A 19,112-nucleotide genomic window follows, 5' to 3' on the forward strand; every position below is an offset into this window, starting at 1 on the left:
ACGCGACGGCGCGCCATGACCTGCAGACGGCGGCGAAGCGGGCGCGGGCGAGCGGGGAGGCGAGCCCGCGGTAGACCAGCGCCAGGAGATCGTCGGGGAGCCGCTGGATGATGCCGCCGTCGGCGCTGCTGCTGGTGGCCATCGTACGTACTACTACTGTTCTCCTGTACCTCCGCGTACTAAATTGGATTCTCGACGATGGAATTGCGAGCTCTCCTTCTCGGCAGAGGCTAACTAAATTGATTAACAACTCTGCTGTCGAAAAATAAAACAGCTTTATCTTATGTGATCCGACTCTGACCAGAACCTAACTTTGGAAAGCAAAGGAGTCCTGACCGAGGTTACAACACTCTTTTTTTTTTCTCCTTTTTAAAGAACCGAAATATTCAATTCCTCCGTTTTTGTTTACAAGAGATTCTAACGTAATTTATTCAAAGTCAAAATAAAATAAAGTTTGATCAAATTTATATTATAGATATATACTTATATCTCACTGTTGCAACATCGAATTGTTTTATTCGGTGTACTTGCAACCCGCAGGAACACAATGGCCCTGCACAGTGCAAACGGAGTGGTCAGGGCATTGAGCCCCGCTCTTGGTGAACTCGTTCTCAGCGTTCCTCTGGCAAGTCCGGGGATCGCACGCGTTAACCGCTGGCTGGATCATCTTCGACGTGCAAACTTTCTTGGTTGCCACCGCATCTGCAAAATCAAGAATCACCATTCAACGTCCATGATGCGCTAAGATGCGCTAGCTGAAACAAGGAAGGAAGTTAATGCATTCACTTGTGGACAGATAGAGCTATGGATTTACAGAAACAATAATGTTTGAACTGTGAACAAGCTCTTGGCGTAACGGTTAAGGAACAACTCTAGTAGCACTCCTCGGGTCCTGATTTCCACTTCCTGTGGGAGCGAATTTCAGGCTAGGATTAAAAAATCCTCTCGTCTGCGGCCCGTCCGCTCTCACACGGGTTTCGGTGCATTCAATAAAAGTCACTTAATATGGGACGGAGAGAGTAATAATTAATTCCATATGTCTGAGGATAAACATAATAATTAGTTGCATTAATTTGTGGAAATGTAAATATTTATGTTGTTTATGTCATCAACATTTTATATTTTATCTACCATTTTCTCTTGTTTTAGATGTCTTTGGATTTTTTGGGTTTTGGCTGTTTTGAAACCCCCCCCCCCCCCACCCTAATTACTAGTTCAAAACTTTGTTCACCATGACATTCCTTTTGTCCATAGAATTCTTTCTGATATCTTATATTTTCGGTACAGTCGACCTATTTTTTTGTTCATTGTACTTTGTAGTTTTGGTTATCAATACCATATTTTTGTTCATCCAATATATGTTTCCATTTTTTGTTTAAAGTAGTGCTGTTTTTCTTTATTGTAGTGACTATTTCTTTATGCTAGTGAGCTTTTTGTTCATGCCGGAGTGCCGGACTAAGTTCATAATTTTCAACTTTTTGTAGTGCGGACAATTTTTTGGCATTCTTTATAAAATATAGAGCATATGAATATGGTGAAGTAAAATTAGAGTATTGTGCAATGCACAACTTGGTTCATGATTTGGCAATAAATGTGGAGGTGCCACATAGATACAATCTGAAATTTTCATTGCAAAATATTCATTGATTTTTCTCCTCATGAAGTCAAGAGTATCTCTCGTTTTAAGAACCTGAACCTTGTCATATTAAGATCCTAAATGTGGCTGACAAGGATACTATGCACTTGGCAAAACTATTGGAGGCTGCGGCAGAACATATTTTGCTTGAAAGTTTGATACGTTTACGTGTGTGCGACATTATTAAAGGTTTCACTTCGCATGATCCGTTTATTTAAGACTTAATGGTTATGATGGAAAGTTTTAAGTTTTCACTAAATAGAGATTTTTCATACGAAACGTTTCCTGAAAATGTAATTACTCCCTTCGACCAGTCAACTAAATCTAAAAAACGAAACCGGCAAAGCTTTTTGTACCCGTTTCGGAAACAACCCTTACCCAGCTCGGTTATTACCAAACGGACCCTCCAACAGTCTATCTACCACCGTGCCAGTTCTAAGGAGAAAAAAAAAAGAGACACACCGTGCCCTACAGCCGTCGGCGCGCCGTACCCTAGGGTCATCGCCGGCGCATCGATCCCCCACCCCCGCCTCTCGCGCGCGTCGCCGCCATCGCCGGTCCCGTTGTTGCTCGCCGGGACACCGCGCTCCTGCTGTCTCCACCCCGTCGGCGGTCTTTGCCCATTGGGTTTCGAGGTACGAGCCGCCGCCCACCTCCATCCCCTCCGTCTCCGACCAGAGCCGCCGCAGTCTCTCCACCTCGAGCCGCCCTCCGTGCCCCCCCTTCTCCGTGGTTCCTAAATCCTAAGTCCCATCCCTCCCTCTCCGCCTCTGTGCCCCTGACCTCTCCCCTCCCTCCACACAGCAGCAGCAGCAGCAGTTTCTCCTCTTCTGTGTTTTATTTGCGGGGATCCTCTTCTCTGTGTTTCTGAAACAACAGAGTTCGAATTCAGGCCCACAGTTTCCCTTTTGATTTGGTATTCAGCTCAATTCGATAAATTCCAAGCCCTCAATATCTGCATCCAAACGAAGCCCTAGTGATTAGTTAAATCCCGCTGGCCTTCGCAATTCTGGATCCGCTCCTGAGACCTACACGTCTGCTTGTGCCGCAGCGGCAGGGTCACCAGGGTATACAGAACACTAGACCAGTTCAGTGCTGCCTCTGATAGATTTTTTGGTTAGGGAACAAGGAGCAGCAATGTGTTGTGCTTTTTGAGGAGGGAGTTAGGGAATAAAAAAAATTGTTTTCCAATGATATTATTCTGATTAGAGAACAATGAACAGCAATCGGTTGTGCTTTTTGAGGAGTGAGTTAAGGAATACTCATTTTTTTTCCAATGATGTTCTTGCGTCAGTAATTGAGTATATTCATCCATTCCTTGATCAGGTTCTTCTTCGGCATGCAAGATTGATCTGGTCCTTGTACCGCTGTAGCTCGGTCCCTGGCCTGACCCCCAGCAGGCAGGCAGGCAGGCGCTGGTGCAAGACGAGGAGTTGGTTAATTTCTGTTGTTTAGGATGTGTAGGATCTGTTTTGTTCTGTTATCATCCTAGTGCTGTAATATTTTGTTGGTTTTGAACACTTCCTTGTAAGCTGGTATCCCAGCATACTGTTTTTCTTTCTATAAAGCTGGGTCAATTGACCTTTCCTCTGGGAAAAAAAAAGTAACTTTGGATCCTCCATGGCGAAGAGCAATACTGGTTATCTTGGTGTCTCCGAGCCAATCTCATTAAGTGGACCAACTGAGAAGGATGTCATGCAGACAACTGAGGTTGAAAAGGTGTGTGTGGTATTGTTATCAGATAATCAGGAATTTATCAAAATTTCTGATTGCCCTTTGTTTAATAATTTCGCCTGTATGTTGTTCTTGGTGTCAAGCAGTTTCTTGCTGATGCGGGCCTGTATGAGAGCCAAGAGGAGGCTGTCTCACGAGAAGAGGTCTTAGGGAAACTCGACCAGGTTCAAGATTATTCTTTTTATGTGCTTGTATTTTGGATAATAATTCATGTAACAAAGTTTCAAGATCATTTCTTGTGTGTCCTGGCAGACTGTGAAAACTTGGATTAAGAAGGCCACTAGAGCGAGTGGTTATGGCGAGCAGTTTGTGCAAGAAGCAAACGCTAAGATCTTCACATTTGGTTCATACCGCCTTGGGGTACTCTGTTACACTGTTTTTTGTAGTTATATTTGTAAAGAAATACTTTTGCAGTGGTTGTTACCTTTCTTAGTACAAAATGAACGAAGTGCATGCCATGTGCCTATTTTGTTTGTTTTTCTATTGAATGCGGCAAGTGTATTAGTCATTATATATATATGAATATTCTATTATGTATTTCTATGTAGGATCTGATGGTTTCAGTTATGTATAATATATCATTGCCGCTTTTATATAAGTTTTTATCTTTGTCACCTAAATTTACTGTTGTGGTTGTTGTTTTATCACCTATTGCCCAGGTGCACGGTCCTGGCGCTGATATTGATACATTATGTGTGGGTCCAAGACATGCAACTCGGAATGTAAGAGGATGTACTACTAAAATTCCAAAAGTATTACAGTCTTGCAGGGTCAAATGTGACTTTCATTTTTTGCAGGACTACTTCTTCCGGTGTCTTCATGATATGCTAGCTGAAATGCCAGAAGTTTCTGAGTTACATCCAGTACCAGATGCTCATGTGCCTGTTCTGGGGTTCAAACTTTGCGGGGTGTCTATTGACCTTTTATATGCAAACCTTGCACACGTGGTGATTCCTGAGGTAAGTTTTGTTTTACAACTTTGCCATTTAAACAACATTTCGGTATTGCATGCCATATTTATCTTGTATCTTGTAGTAATTGTAATAGACGAGTAGAGAATGGAAGCAGTATGCATCACTGTACAAATGGATCTTAGCCTTTTTATGTCCTAGTTTTGTTTGGCTAGCGAATTATTACATGGCATTTCCTGATGATATTTGATAGGTATCCCTAAATCATGTTACATTATTCTATTTCAGGACCTTGATCTTTCTCAAGACTCCATACTGCACAATGTTGATGAACAGGCTGTTCGCAGTTTAAATGGGTGCCGAGTTACTGATCAAATCTTACGATTGGTCCCAAACATTCCGGTTTGTGCCCTTAGGAATGCATATTTTTCAAGTAAACATATTGATATTGTTCTATTGACTAAAACCCATTTGTTTTCTCAAATCCAGAGTTTCCGCACAACCTTAAGGTTCATGAGATATTGGGGAAAGCGCCGTGGGGTTTACTCAAATGTATGCTTCTTCTCGCTACAAGAGTTTGTTTTAAGCTATGAACATACATGCATGATCAGGGATGGAACCAGAAATTTTATACAAGGGCACCAACAGAAACATTTTGCTTTATTCTTAAGAAACACATTATGTTTCATTTTGTTTCAAGCAAGAGTTGATACCAAATATATTAATATATTTTCTGATTGATTGCCTAATGGTCTACGAAAATAGCCTCCATATTGTTTTGAGGTCAACTGGTCAAGCAGTACTGCGGTAGTGTGGTAGCATGAGACACAAATGCAAGTACAGAAAATGAGAGAACTGAAAAAGTCTAGTTGTCACATAAGCCGTATATTGATATTTCTAAAATACTGTTGCACATAAATCTGGTGTGCATGTTCACATTATGGTGCATATGCATATCGGCATTATGATTTATGAATGGATACTCAAAAATTCCTTGCATGTCCAGGTTATGGGATTTCTGGGTGGCATAAATTGGGCAATTCTTGTTGCTCGAATATGTCAATTATACCCAAATGCTTCACCCAGCATGTTGATATCTCGGTTTTTCAGAGTCTACAGCCAGTGGAAGTGGCCCAATCCTGTTACACTTTGCCATATAGAGGAGGGTCCACTTGGCCTCCCTGTTTGGGATCCAAGAAGAAACTTTAGGGACAGGGGCCATCAAATGCCTATAATTACGCCCGCCTATCCTTGTATGAATTCTAGTTATAACGTATCTGTTAGTACTAGGTATGTGATGGTCCAAGAATTCACAAGGGGATACGAGATCTGCCAGGTACTTACTATTTAAAATTATTGTTTTTATTTTAACAGCAAATCTGGAAGTGAAATCATAACATTCATTTAGGACTTCTGTATAATGTTGAGGTCAAGCTGTGAGATTTATTGCTCTCTAGTAGTGACATTGATCTTAAATTGCAAACTTTATCCCTTAAAAACATTGATTTTGATTTAGCATTCGTAATGCTAATGGAACTACCCCATTTCTGTAACTCGTCTCCACTGGGTTAAATAATGTACTCCCTCCTTTCCAAATTGTTGGCGGATGATTTTTTTGTTTAATTTCTGAAATGTAAGGCGGATCACTTCTTTACATATAGGATGTTGCGTCTCTGCAGTTAATCATGCATGTGTGTGGGGGCAGAATTAACTCCCCTCTCCTTTACCCCACGGTCGTGCGTGAGAAAAAAAAAACAAAGGAGACGGACGGTTTGCATGCCCAGCGCTGCAGTTAATCACTCCCTTTCCTGTACTTCTCATTAGCTAGGAATGCATGCAATTGCTTTTTTTTTATTGCATCTCCCTCTTCACTTTTCTTGGTATTGGCAAAAAATTCATCTGCCCTATAATTTGGAAAGGAGGGAGTATTTGTTATCTTGGATTTAGAGTCATCTTATGCAAATTCATTGAACTGTTGAGTTACTAATAACTTCAGTTAGCTGACAAAAACATATAATGTATGCAATGCCTGTGTGTTTGCTGTTAAAGTATACATATGAACAGATTTTTGACTTTATGCGGCTAGTCTGTGCAATCCTTAGAAATAAATTTATCTTGAGTTCACAGGTATGGAGCCTTTTGTATGTCTTGAATCAGATTTAATTTCACCTTGATGACTAACTGTGTAGGCAATAGATGAAAATAGAGCAACCTGGGATGACTTATTCGAGCCATATCCATTTTTTGAGTTATATAGAAATTATCTAGAGGTTGTTATCTCAGCAAGGAACGAAGATGACCTCAGGAATTGGAAAGGATGGGTAGAGTCTCGCCTTCGTACACTTGTATTGAAGGTAAAGAACTGAAAGACAAATTTCATTCTTCTTAGTAATGTGTGTGCTGTGATGTCTTTTAATATGCAAATTTGGCTGCTGATGCAGTTTGAGCGATATACACATGAGATGCTTCTTGCACATCCTCATCCCAGAGACTTCTCAGATGGATCCAGGCCATTGCATAGCTTTTACTTCATGGGTCTTTGGAGAAAACAAACCGTCCAGCCTCAAGAAGCTGAACAATTTGACATCAGAGGAATTGTTAATGAGTTTAAGAGCTCAGTCTGTGCGTACGCACATCGGGGAGAAGGAATGGATATTGAAGTGTCCCATGTAAAAAGAAAAGATATCCCTTTGTTCGTTTTTCCTGGTGGAGTGCGTCCTCCTCGTTCTTCCCGAACAGCAGGCAGGAACGGTCATGCTGTTTCTAGAAATGATGTTTCTGCTGATGGTCAAACTGGAGTAAGAAACAATGTTTCAGCTGATGGTCAAGTTGGAACAAGAAATGATGTTTCAGCTGATGGTCAAGTTGGAAATCCATTGGTCACTGAGGGTTGGAGTGATCCGCCTACTCAAGGTCCCTCTGCTGGCTATCAGTTGCCGGAAAATACTTCTTTGTTGGCCAACTTGGCCTCTAGGTTATCAAATAACGAGACCCAACATATTTTGAATGGGGATTCAAATCTTCACACAGAATCTGTTGAGCATGAACATCCAGTGCGTTTTCTTGGAAGTACATCTGCTCCTGTGGACAATGCTGTGTTGGATGTAATCAAGCCACCTAACAGCATTCCGTCTACTTCAAGCAATGGTGGTCCAACAAATGGGTTGGGCATTTCTTTCAATAGTTCACATAAGGAATCCAAAGGGATTCATGTAAATAATCTCGTGACTTCCTCTCCAACAACGACTGATGGACTTGATGAGCTGGTATGGCCTCAAGCCAAGTCTGACAAAATACATGCAAATACTGCTCATGTTTCACCTTTGGAAGGATGTTCTGGAACTTCCCTGGGGCAAGCAGTTAATTTGAGTTCCCATGGTAATAATCATGTGAAGCGCAAGGCTGAGGAAGAGCTGGAGGTATAGTTTTTTTTTCTTATATCCTTTTTCATGAGTATTTAGGATGCTGTTGTGTCCTTGCGCACTATTTTTTTCCAATGTAGTTCCTGGGTGTGTTATAACCTTGCATAGGATAGTAAATTTTATTCTGAAATTTAATAACATATACATAATAAATTTATGGCTCTGCCTTTTGTTATGTTTTCCTTCATAAATGCATGTGCCGGTAGTCTTCAAGAACCTCTTGTTGATTTACAGTCACGGCAGATACTTTTGTTGTATTTGTGTCTCTATTATGGACTGCTGGGTTGTGCTGGATTCATTTGAAATGGTTTACTCATAGGCCATGCCTCCTCTGGTCCATTCCTACATCCTTGTACTTATTCATGTTTTATATATCACTAAAAAACGTATTCTACGTTCAGTCCTTCCCCTGTTGTCTGTTTGTGTTTTGATAATAGCTGTGATTTCATTTTTGTTTTCTAAAAAGCCACTTGAGCTTGCTGCCCCATCAGTCCGAGCTGCTGCTCCGTCAACATCAACTGTCAAAAGAAAGCCCCTCAGGTATTAATATTATCATTAATTCCTGTTGGTTTTTCTCGCTGTGTGATGTTAGGCTGAAAATAGATTCTTTTTTTCAAAATTGTTCTCAGGCTGAGATTGTCAACTGTGCCACAACCAAAACCAGCCGAAGGAAGTTCCTGAACCCAATACCAGGCCCAAGTGTGAAGATATGGAGGACTTCGTTTTTCCTTGGAAAGGGCTTAGGATTTGTATAGTGCAGAAAAGTAATTTTTTTTTGTAATTTTGAGACCTTTTCAGCCGATGTCACTTGTGGCTGGTTGTACTGAAATTTTCTCAACTTTGCCTGACTGTTGTGTACCTGCTCAAGAGTTATATATAAATATGTTATGCAATATCATTGTGTTCCAGCATCCGTTGATGAAGCATCTAGTTCTCGTGCAGAAAACCATTTATTCTGATCTGAAAACAAGGATTCAAACACAGCAAACGCAAGCTGCATGCTGCCGCTTCTCATGTAATACTTCAGAGTTTCAGAATGGTGCATCGAATCATAAATAAGCTTCTCTGTTGATAAATAGAAGCTTCTCTTTAGCCTTTAGAACGTCAATAAGTACATAGATAACCACTCCCTCTGTCCCATAATTCTTGTTGATGTATTAGTACAAAATTGAACTAAAACAACGACAAGAATTATGGAACGGGGAGGGAGTACATTTCATCAAGATTAATCAAATAAGGGTGAAGCAGATGATTTTCATAAAGAATGGATGTTCAGTCCCGCATGTTAAAGATGCATATCAAATTCAGCTTTAGCTGCAAATATAAACATCAAGGACTGCTGCGTCTCACAGTATCCAGCAATTGTGTATACACCCTAGTTTATACTCTCCGCGGGATCTGCGGCCGGAGATGGACTACTGGATGGAGAGGCGGCGGCGGAGATGGTGGCTCGTCATGGCGGACGGCGAGGGGAGAATGCAGCACAGCAGCAGCTGGCTCAGCGGAATGGGGAATTTTTGGTCGGCAGTAAAGACAGGAGTCAAAGCTGTTCGGTGGAGTCGTGTTCTTTCTGCCGGTGTGAAGCGGGGACGGGGAAACGACTCAACGACGAAGAAAAGGAGCATCCTCTGTGCAGATTCTCTGACAGTGACTTGGTAACTGTCACGTGGGGCCTCCAGCGTCAGAGAACCCGTGCACACGTGGGGATGGAAATGCTCAGGTTGCTCCAAGCTGTTCGCCATTCTGCTTCTCTTCATGATTTGCTAGTACAGTGTACATTTTAGTTTATTTCTTAGTTATTCGATTCTTAAGCTAAAGATTTAAATTTCGGTTGAGGAACCAGATAAGTTAGATTAATATATGAACATTATTTCATTCTTTTCTTTTCATCACATTGTCCGAATCTTAAAACACGGACCTCGTCAAATATCCAATGATCGAGGAACCAGCTTATCTCTAACTACAAACCAGTCGATTTAGATATATCAAAGCTGTTTTAATTACTAAGTTGACCAACGGTCATACACATTTCACATCGTACAGACTTGATTTCAAGCCACTTGAATATTATTACAACCTGATCGATGCCTAGCGCCTGTGCGTTTTGGTAGTCACAGTGCTGTGCTCCACCCAAACCACTTAACCGAATGCTCTCAATGATTGTACGTAATGGAAAAGATTAAGTACCTCCTGATTATGGTGACGCAGAAGATTAATCAAATAAGGTTGGGATGCAAAATATTAAAACACCTGACTTTATCTGACGACAGAGACACATGTCTCACAGTACAAGATGATGGTATACATACCAGTTCTACACTTAATCAGATCGCACGATGATCTGGATGTGAAACAGGATGTGAACATCCAGATCATGCAGGATTCGTATCCAGCTACTAGCCAATATTTAGATACAATCAAATCATTCCAAACTCTGACAGCATGAGTTCAACGGGTCCAGTCTACTGAGCAATGTGAGAGTGCATCAGGAAAGACCAATAAAATGTGGAGCAACCATTTTCCAGGAACCAACTACAGGACAAGATGAACAAAACCAACAAAATGGCAAGAGAATTATCTTGGTCGCCAGAAAGCCCGATCAGAAGGCTCGTCGAGTACAACAGAAGGACGGTTGGGGTGCAGTTGTGCAGCGTTCACGAAGGCAGGCTCAGCAGCAAGGATGACTGTTCGGCCACTTCTGCCTCCTAGATGGATTTTCTCAAGGCCCAGGAGGTGCTCCAAGCCGACTGGTGTAGTGCCACCCCATGTATGCTCGATATCCAGATAGAGCTCTCGTAGCTTGGGCATAGCCCCTACCTCGAATCCCACGCATGTTATAACATCAGGACATTTGGTATCATCGTAATAATAATGGAGTAGGTCACAAGAGTGGAGTTCAAGGCACTCGAGAACTGGGAATAATCCCATGCTGATTATGGCGGCAGCACCATCTTCAGGGCTATGCGCCACCTTGAGACTGAGGTGGATGAGGGAGGGCAGCTTTCCAACAACATGAACCTCCTCAGTAAACAACTGATCAATACATAGAGACATGATGCGGAGGCAATGGAGATCACCGATCCACTGGGGAACTCTCTTGAACATCAGTCCTATAAGGTGAAGTTCCTCGATACAGAGTGGAGGGTTGACTAATGAGTAAATCTGGTCTTCACAATGTTCACGAGGTCTGAAATTGAGGATGAGGGTTTTCAGTTTATGGAGCTTTCCAATGGAAGAGACAAAAGCATCGCCAATCCCCGATGTCACCATATCCGGACAATCCAAGGCAGACAACTGGAGCATCAGGATCCTCAGATTGGTCAGCTCGCCGAGGTCCTTAATAAACTCGGGCAAGATCTTCCCCTCGACAACACAAGACAGAGTATGCAGTGATTTAATGTTCCCGAACCCTTTAGGTGGCTCTACATAAAGCGGAAGAAACAGACAGGACAAGCGCGGCAAGTGAATTATATCTGAAGGAATACTTGGTGGCCCTCCGCAAAGTATTTCCAGTGTCTCCAAATGAATAAGCCCTTTCATTTCAGCAGGGAGCTCTATTCTGTTTGATGGTGCTGAAACCTTCAAATACCTCAGTTGAAACAATTGGCCAAGAAAAGCGAAGTCGAATGTGCTCGACGTGTCTAAAGTCCATGGAATTTCAAAAACCAGCATCCGGAGATACTTAAAAAGCGAAAGAGGAGGCATGTATTCGGACTCTCCAAACCGTGCAAATGATCGAACTTGTGAAAGGCTAGTAGCAATGGTCCCTGATGTTGCACCAGCAGCGCCCATGTTCAGGAATAGTCTACGGACCTCGTACTTGCGGCCACGCAATCTTGCCATGTCAGTGTTATCATATGCCACACTGATAAAATTATCTTCTGCACACTTGTTTAGGATCAACTCAAGCATCATATCATGTACCCTACAAGACAAGACTTCCCCAAAGTCGGTATATTCAGGCTGAATCATGCTTCTATTAATAAGCTCATTAAAATAACTCTTCGCAGCGTCCTCCAAATCTGATCCATGCAAATGATCGACCAAGTCTTCGGCTATCCACTGTCGAACTAGATCATCCCTATTGATCTCACGGTCCTCTAGGTACATACCAAGGTATAGAAAACATGGCCGGAGATGAAGAGGAAGATTCATGTAACTGAGGTTTAATATACTCATCATCTCTTTCAATGTGGGATTTGTGGCAAACTTGGTTCCAAGGGAATTCCTTATGCACTTCCACTCGTTCATTGATTTTGCTTGACGACTTGCCAATAGGCTAGCAATAGTGATAATTGCAAGTGGTAATCCACCACACTTCTTCAAAATCTGGACTGAAATTTCTTTAAACTGGGATGGACAATTAGCTTCGGACCCAAATACTCTATTAAACCTTCTCGAATGTTCGTAGCCAAGGGGCTCCATTCTGTAAATGTACTCATGGTGACCATGACAAACAAAGCGAGCCACATCATCCAACCTTGTGGTTACTATTACTACACTCCCATTACCATTTTCTGGAAAGGCCAAACTAATAGTTCTCCATGCTGAACAATCCCACAGGTCATCAACTACAACAAGATACCTGTTGAATTTTTTGCACATGTTACATATAATACAGAAGGATGTGACTATAAACTGTAGAAGAAAGCATCAAAACTTGTAATGAAATGACCAAGAATACATAATAATAGGATGTTGATGTGTGATTTGCATTGTATGGGGGAAAAGATTAGATTTGACTCAAAAAGGGAAGCATTCTCGGCCTGAATTTTGTGGGGTCCTAATAAAAACATCCACACATAACCTGGTGTATGATTATGACTAACAAATGGAATTGCAATATACAAAACCACAAAATTAGGGCAACTGTAACACAAGACCACAATAAATAAGGCAACAGTAACACAGATCACCTGTTTGGGAATTTTTCACATAACTACATGTTTTGAGGTAAATAAGTGCATCTTACCCAAATTAACTGTGTTGCTGCTCTTAACAGAAAAACTGACACACCGGACTGAAATTTAAGTCTACCAAGCAAAATATAAACCCATCTATTTGCAACTGACCCATACAAGTGCATGAATGACTATTAGAAGTAAACGAGTACCTGTTATCTCTGAGGTGTCTCCTAAGTTGGTCGATGCTGTCCTCTAGAGCATGAGAAGGCTCCTCATTCATCCCAAGCTGCAACTGTAGCCTATTGAGAAGGCTTGTCAGGTCAGGTTCTTTGAGAAACTGAAATAAACGCCTTGCAACCAAACGGCACTGCAATCTGATCATACACTTGTTTGGCAAGTGTAGTTTTCCCCAGACCTCCGAACCCCCAAATGGACAACACCTTGAGTGCATCCTCCGTAGCCGTCAACCTACTGACAAGCTCTTCCCTTGGGCCATCAATGCCCACGAGGCCTGCTGCCTCCTTGTAGATCGCCGGCATCCGAGGATCGACAGCCACATGGCTAGAACTAGGCTTGCAACCGTCCAGCTTGTACCGCTGCCTTTTTCTTGTGCCGATTCTTCTTTTCTTGTCTCGAAATAAGAATCCTTTTTCTTTCTATTCGTCAAAGGTTACAATTTCTTCTTTATTCGGGTCTGTCTCTTGGCCCTCTTTTGCTTAGGTTCAGGGGAGGTAGTGCACAAACAGAGGGGAAGGGAATATGGCGGGGGACAAATTTATTGTGATTGTGAGCAAATAGAATTGCTTGACTTGTTCGATTAAGTTCAATTTAGAACTTACAGAAATTTTGCAAAAAAAACGTAAACTTTTCCGTTGAAGGGTGGTTTTTTTTAGGCTAGTTGAGTAGTTTTGATTAAGGTTTTATTAGTTTATTACTCTAAGCTAAATCAATGATTTCCAGGAGACTCCCTTCGTGGAATAAAATATTGTATTGGATCCTCGATTGATCTCTTTTTCTTATTGCTTCATAAGAGTGAATCGAATAGATTAAAGTCGCGTTATAAGAGTAAGAATTCCGCGGGTCCTTTCCGCTCTAATCAGATAAAAAAAAGGGGGGGTAAGGACCCGCTAAGCTCCTACTTTTTCATGTTTCCAATCCGATCCCTCCGATTACTATAGAGATGAACCCAATCCAGAATATGAACCATAAAAGAAAACACCTACTAAACCAATCACAGGAATACCAGTTACCGTACCTATCAGCCAAAGAGGAATTCTTCCAGTAGTATCGGCCATTTCCCCTACTTTCCTCCACATTTTATCAAGTGGTCATGCTAGAGACAAAAACAGTCATGGATAGTTATGTTATAAGGATGGTATCCTTCCAAATGGGATAAGAGAGTTCTTACTACTCTCTTCTTTTCTCTCAATTGAAGAAGTAATTGGAAAACAAAACAGCAAGTACAAAAATGAGTAATAAACCCCAGTATAGACTGGTACGATTCAATTCAACATTTTGTTCATTCGGGTTTGATTGTGTCATAGTTCTATAGTTGGAATTTAGTTTATCGTTGGATGAACTGCATTGCTGATATTGATCCCAAGAAAAAAACAGTAGGTACAGCTAGTCCGTGAATAGCCAGCCATCGCACTGTAAAAATAGGATAGGTTCGATCTATGGTCATTGAGGGCCTCCTAAAAAGATCTACTAAATTCATCGAGTTGTTCTAAAGAATCAAAACGGTCGATTATTAAAGGAATTCCTTGTCGGCTTTCCGTGAAATACTCGTTTGGCCGAGGACTTCCAAACACGTCATAAGCTAAACCCGTACTGACAAATAACCAACCCGCAATGAATAGGGAAGGTATAGTAATGCTATGAATAACCCAGTATCGAATACTGGTAATAATATCAGCAAAAGAACGTTCTCCCGTGCTTCCAGACATGCTGAGCTCCCCAAATTTTTGTACATTCAAAAAAGGAATTGATTCCGTAAAAGATGGGATCAACCAGTAAATAAAAAATTACTGGTATTTCATCCTTGTGAGATTGTCAATTTTGTACCAAAGGTGTATTTTGAGTATACCGAATTAGTATAGCTATCCTTCCTATGGCACAGCAATCCAGTTTTGCTTGGTTCCGAAACATAATTCCTTTTTTATCTTCTTTGTTCTTTGTCTATAGGTAAGCTATATGTTGTTCAAGGCATCAATAGAAAACCCACTTTTTTGGAGTCCTACTTATTTTCATTGGCTTCGGAATAGTAGAAGAATTCGGAATAGCGGCCAAAATCTTGGGAAAATAGAAGTTGAAGTTAATGATCAATAGCTTTGGATAAAGAATTTAGGAAAGATATTCTCATACTTACACAATACAAGGACAAGTATATGTGAAATCTATCCTTTTTTGGTGAAAAGTTTTCTTCGAATCCAATCTTTCCTTTTAAATAATTTATAAATAATTTAATTGGTTAACGTAATATCTAATAAATAGAAAATCGAATAGTGGATAATCTGTTATGAAAGAAAGAAAACATTATTTGAAGAATCAAGATTTGTGATTAATCCTTGTCTTGTTTGTTGGATTAGGTCTAACTTTCTTGACTAAATTGCGAGCGTGGAACTTTACGAGATGAAATAGGGAAAGACAGAAGATAGAACTTCAAAGGATAATTGAAGCGACTCGTTTTCGAAAAAGGAATAAAAATAAAGTAAATTTAAGGAAGAGGTTTCTTTTTTTAAGGGTCCTTCAGGGGATAGTGGAATGCTTTTCTTCTCCTCTTATTCCATATGGAATACAATCAGTTAAAATAAGAAAGAATAGGGGGAAATTCCCCCTTTCACTCAAAAAAGAGGGTTAAATCCTAAAGAAATAATCCAAAATAGGAAGAAGTTTTTTTTTTCAAATTCAATTGTTTATTTCTCTCTTATTCCAAAATTCCCCTGAAAATCCAATTGAATTTTTCAATGGGGTTAGATGATGTTGTTTTTAATATTATTACTTTACTCAATGGAAAAATTCCACAACAAATCTCTTGATTCGGAATTAGTGACTCATGTATCATCTGATGAATCCGCTTTCTTTTACACTTCTGTATCTCACTCTATCTTGTTTTTTAGTATTATCTAAAATAACTGATAAATTATGAATTTTCCATAACTTAGGTAAGTGCTTTACCAACATATGTAGTATAGTAAAAAAATAAATGGAATTTAACCCTTTCATGCTTACTATAACTAGTTATTTCGGTTTTCTATTGGCTACTTTAACTATAACCCCAGCTTTATTTATTGGTTTGAACAAGATACGTCTTATTTGAATTGACTGAATAAGTCAGAAAATAAAAATATTTCTTTTGGATTCCGGGTATTCTACGACTCTTTTCCCCACTAATTACGAATTCTTTTCTTGGTCATTGAGATTCGTGGATAATTTATAGTACTATTTAGGGATAGATCGTATCTATTTTTTTATCCCCTCGAACAAATCGAAATGATTGAAGTTTTTCTATTTGGAATCGTCTTAGGCCTAATTCTTGCGCCGGTTATTCATCTCCACCAAACGGGCCCTGAGCTCCTTGAACTGGCCGGCGATCTGGCGACGCGCCCAGAACGTCCGGACGAACTGGGCCATCTTCTGCACGAAGCCTGCCTTGGCATCGGCATCGGCGCCAGCGCCTCCTCCGAGGTTGTGCATGAAGTCAGCGATGAGGTCATCCATGTCGTAGGACATCTCCTTGACGTGGTCCTTCCAGTCCTTGGTCAGGGGGTCGAGCGTGTCCCTCAGGTCCAGGGCGTCGAGGGCGGCCTTCATGGCGCTGAGCTCGTCGTTGAAGAAGGAAACGTCGTCCTCGATCCCGTTGAGCATCTCCACCTCGCCGTCCAGCAGGCTGGTGAGCTTGTCCACTAGCGTCCCCACGATTTCTGCCATCTCGATCGACCGCCCTTGGTCGGCCTCCTCAGATCTGTAGAATAAAATCCAGTTAGAATGGACGAAAATTCCCACTCGCTCAAAAGGGAAAAAGGAAATTCAGTCCTCGGTAGTGGCTACGTTTGGGTGCTGCAACTGGTGGGCTGGTGGCAAGCGTGAGGACGATCTCCGAGATGAAGGGAGGCGGCGCAGCGGGGTCGGGCACGGCGGTGAGGTCCGACGCGGAGGTGGAGGCGGCGGCGGCGGCTGCTGCTTGTGATACCGGCAGATCTGGTTACAGCGGTGGGCGGCGCGCCGGATATGCGGGAGGAGGTGGAATACGGGGTGGTGCGGCGGGGCAGGGTGGCGGCGACGGCGTCGGGGTCGGCGATCGGAGGGGGGCTGTGGAGAGTGAAGTCAAACTGTCAAAGTCGAGTGATCGCGTTCTGAAGTGAGGGCATGTAGGTTGACAGGTTGTTGGGGGAAAATGACCGGACGACCAAGGAACTCGAGGTCTCGAGTGTCCAGTTGCTTAAGTCCAGTCTTTTCTTTTCTTTTCTTAAGACTTAAGTCAAAGTCTTAAGTCTTCTTCTTTTTTTGGCATAGGTCCAGTCTTTTTATTTTATTTTGTGAGTGCACGTTATCATGTCAGGCTTAGAACATGTCTAGCAGATTTCTTTAAGACTCAAGATGCCACTGGATATATATAGACGTCTCGCTCATGGAGCGCGGGTATCCTCTTAACTCGCGAAGCAAGCACGGATAGCCTAGTTTTGAAAACCGGACCGGACCACGACCAGGAAAAACCGAAACCGAGAGCCTCCGCGGTCTGTCTAGCGCACTGGACCGGACGGTCAAGCGGAGCGGGAAAAACCAAGTGAACCGGCCGGTTTTGCTGAAACCGGTGAACCGGCGGTTTTGGCTCGAACCGCCCGGTTCACTTCCCGTTCCAATCTCTCCCCCCGTCTCCCTCGGTCCCTCCTCGTCCTGCCGCCACCGAGCCGCCGGGACGACCCGCGCCGGCCGGCCTCCAGATTCAGCGCCCCCGCCGCCCCGCGCCGCTCCGCCAACAGCGGCACCCCGCCTCTCCGCCACCAGCGAGGCAGGGACGCCCAACCGCCTCCTGCCGCGCCCGCCTCCCGCTCACGCCCGGCGGTCCGGCCGCGTCGCGGTGATTGAGGACGGCTTGCTCGTGGGGTCCCACCTGAGCCCAGTGCCTCGCCTCCTCACGCGCCCCGCCGCTGCACGTCGTCTGGTAGTTGTTCGGCCGCCGGACCTCATCTCACGGATTCGAGAGAAGAGCAGTGGGACATCAGGGATTGGAGGAGAAGCACCACGGGTCACTGCCGCCGTTGCTCCCCAGCTGGAGCACGGGCCTCCGCCACCGCTTCCCAGCAAGAGCACGGGCTGTCGTCGCCTTCGTTCCCCATCATGAGCCGCCGCTGCATCTCCTCGCTGCCACAACTTCTTTGCCGATTCCAACCGCCGCACCTCCCACGCCTGGCCGCCCACGCCTGGCCGCCCACGCCCAGCCACGAGAGCCATCGGGAGGAGGAGCAGAAACGGGCGACTGTGCGTTGGGGATTTGTTGGAGGCGGAGGAAGGAAAGGTTTGGTGTTGTTGGGGATTTGGGGAATTAGGGGAGGATGAGAAACCGACGGGCGACTGTGGGCAGTATTTACTTAAAAATATATTATTTATATCTTTAAAAGCCAGACCGGTTCGACCGGAGAAACCGAACCGAGAGCCTCGCCGGTTCGGTCGCCGGTTCGGTCGCCGGTCCGGTTTTCAAAGCTAGGACGGATGTTAAGTTGATACACACATACTCAGGATTTAAATAACTACTGACATATGGACTCATTGAGACATACTCGTGTAAAAGTTGACAACTCAACCCTAACCTACTTGTCCCCAGTCTCCACCCCAACTCTCGAACGCCATCGGGCTCATCACAGCTTCATGTTAGATCCCAAACCTCTACCGTTTTGCAGTTTGGGGCTGAAAAGCTGACCAACGGTTACATCAAAATCATTCGCCTTGAAAAAAAAAATTGAGGTACCGAAAATTGGAGCCGAAATCATATAGCCAGAATTGACGGGAGGGACATTTCGGTTCCAGTCTTCCTAGCCGATCTCCCCGCTCCACAGGAGAGGTAAAATTTCACATGTCTCGAACCATTCCGAGGAACCTAGGATAAAACACAACGTTGCACATATTTCAAACAAATATTTTTTGGAAGTAGCGGGAATTCTTTATTCATCAGAAGCAAAGCACATAAGAGAACATGAAGGATTCTGATTGTTCATCCATAAGGATTCTGTAAACAGGGCATCCAGTGGCGACATGGTTGGAATTGATACAAGAGAGTAGATTGTTGTCCTGTATTGGAGCGTCTAAGCCCTGATAGCTAACTCATGAGCAACTGTGTTGCAGTCTCTAGGTATATGAAGAACAGAAGAGGAGAACCTTGCAACACCTTGAAAAGTAATTTCTAACAATTCAGATGAACCGAGGTGGACTACAATGTAGTCTCAGAAACGACAACCCACAGTTTAAAAACTAAAATACAGATCTGCAAGACTTCCAGGTCACATGG

At 42.9% G+C, this 19,112-nt stretch overlaps 1 protein-coding gene and 1 pseudogene across 2 annotated transcripts; one reads left to right on the forward strand and one right to left on the reverse strand.

Annotated features, from left to right (window-relative positions):
• Positions 1 to 2,065: 2,065 nt before the first annotated feature.
• LOC100827786 (nuclear poly(A) polymerase 1) lies at positions 2,066 to 8,601 on the forward strand. Of its 2 annotated transcripts, none has more exons than XM_010235514.3 (13): positions 2,066 to 2,271; positions 2,963 to 3,355; positions 3,457 to 3,534; positions 3,623 to 3,730; positions 4,030 to 4,092; positions 4,168 to 4,329; positions 4,570 to 4,683; positions 4,771 to 4,833; positions 5,288 to 5,617; positions 6,471 to 6,635; positions 6,723 to 7,700; positions 8,170 to 8,243; positions 8,333 to 8,601. In XM_010235514.3, the coding sequence occupies exons 2-13, from the start codon at positions 3,257 to 3,259 to the stop codon at positions 8,382 to 8,384; spliced, it is 2,286 nt and encodes a 761-aa protein (XP_010233816.1). In that variant the 5' UTR covers positions 2,066 to 2,271; positions 2,963 to 3,256; the 3' UTR covers positions 8,385 to 8,601. The 2 variants fall into 2 exon arrangements, with proteins under 2 accessions (XP_010233816.1, XP_014756881.1); XM_014901395.2 differs by lacking the exon at positions 2,066 to 2,271 and adding an exon at positions 2,312 to 2,882.
• A 1,467-nt stretch (positions 8,602 to 10,068) lies between these two features.
• Positions 10,069 to 19,043, reverse strand: LOC100828097 (annotated as a pseudogene).
• Between the last annotated feature and the right edge of the window lie 69 nt (positions 19,044 to 19,112).

This window comes from Brachypodium distachyon, chromosome 3 (assembly GCF_000005505.3).
Source record: "Brachypodium distachyon strain Bd21 chromosome 3, Brachypodium_distachyon_v3.0, whole genome shotgun sequence".
Lineage (NCBI taxonomy): Eukaryota > Viridiplantae > Streptophyta > Magnoliopsida > Poales > Poaceae > Brachypodium > Brachypodium distachyon.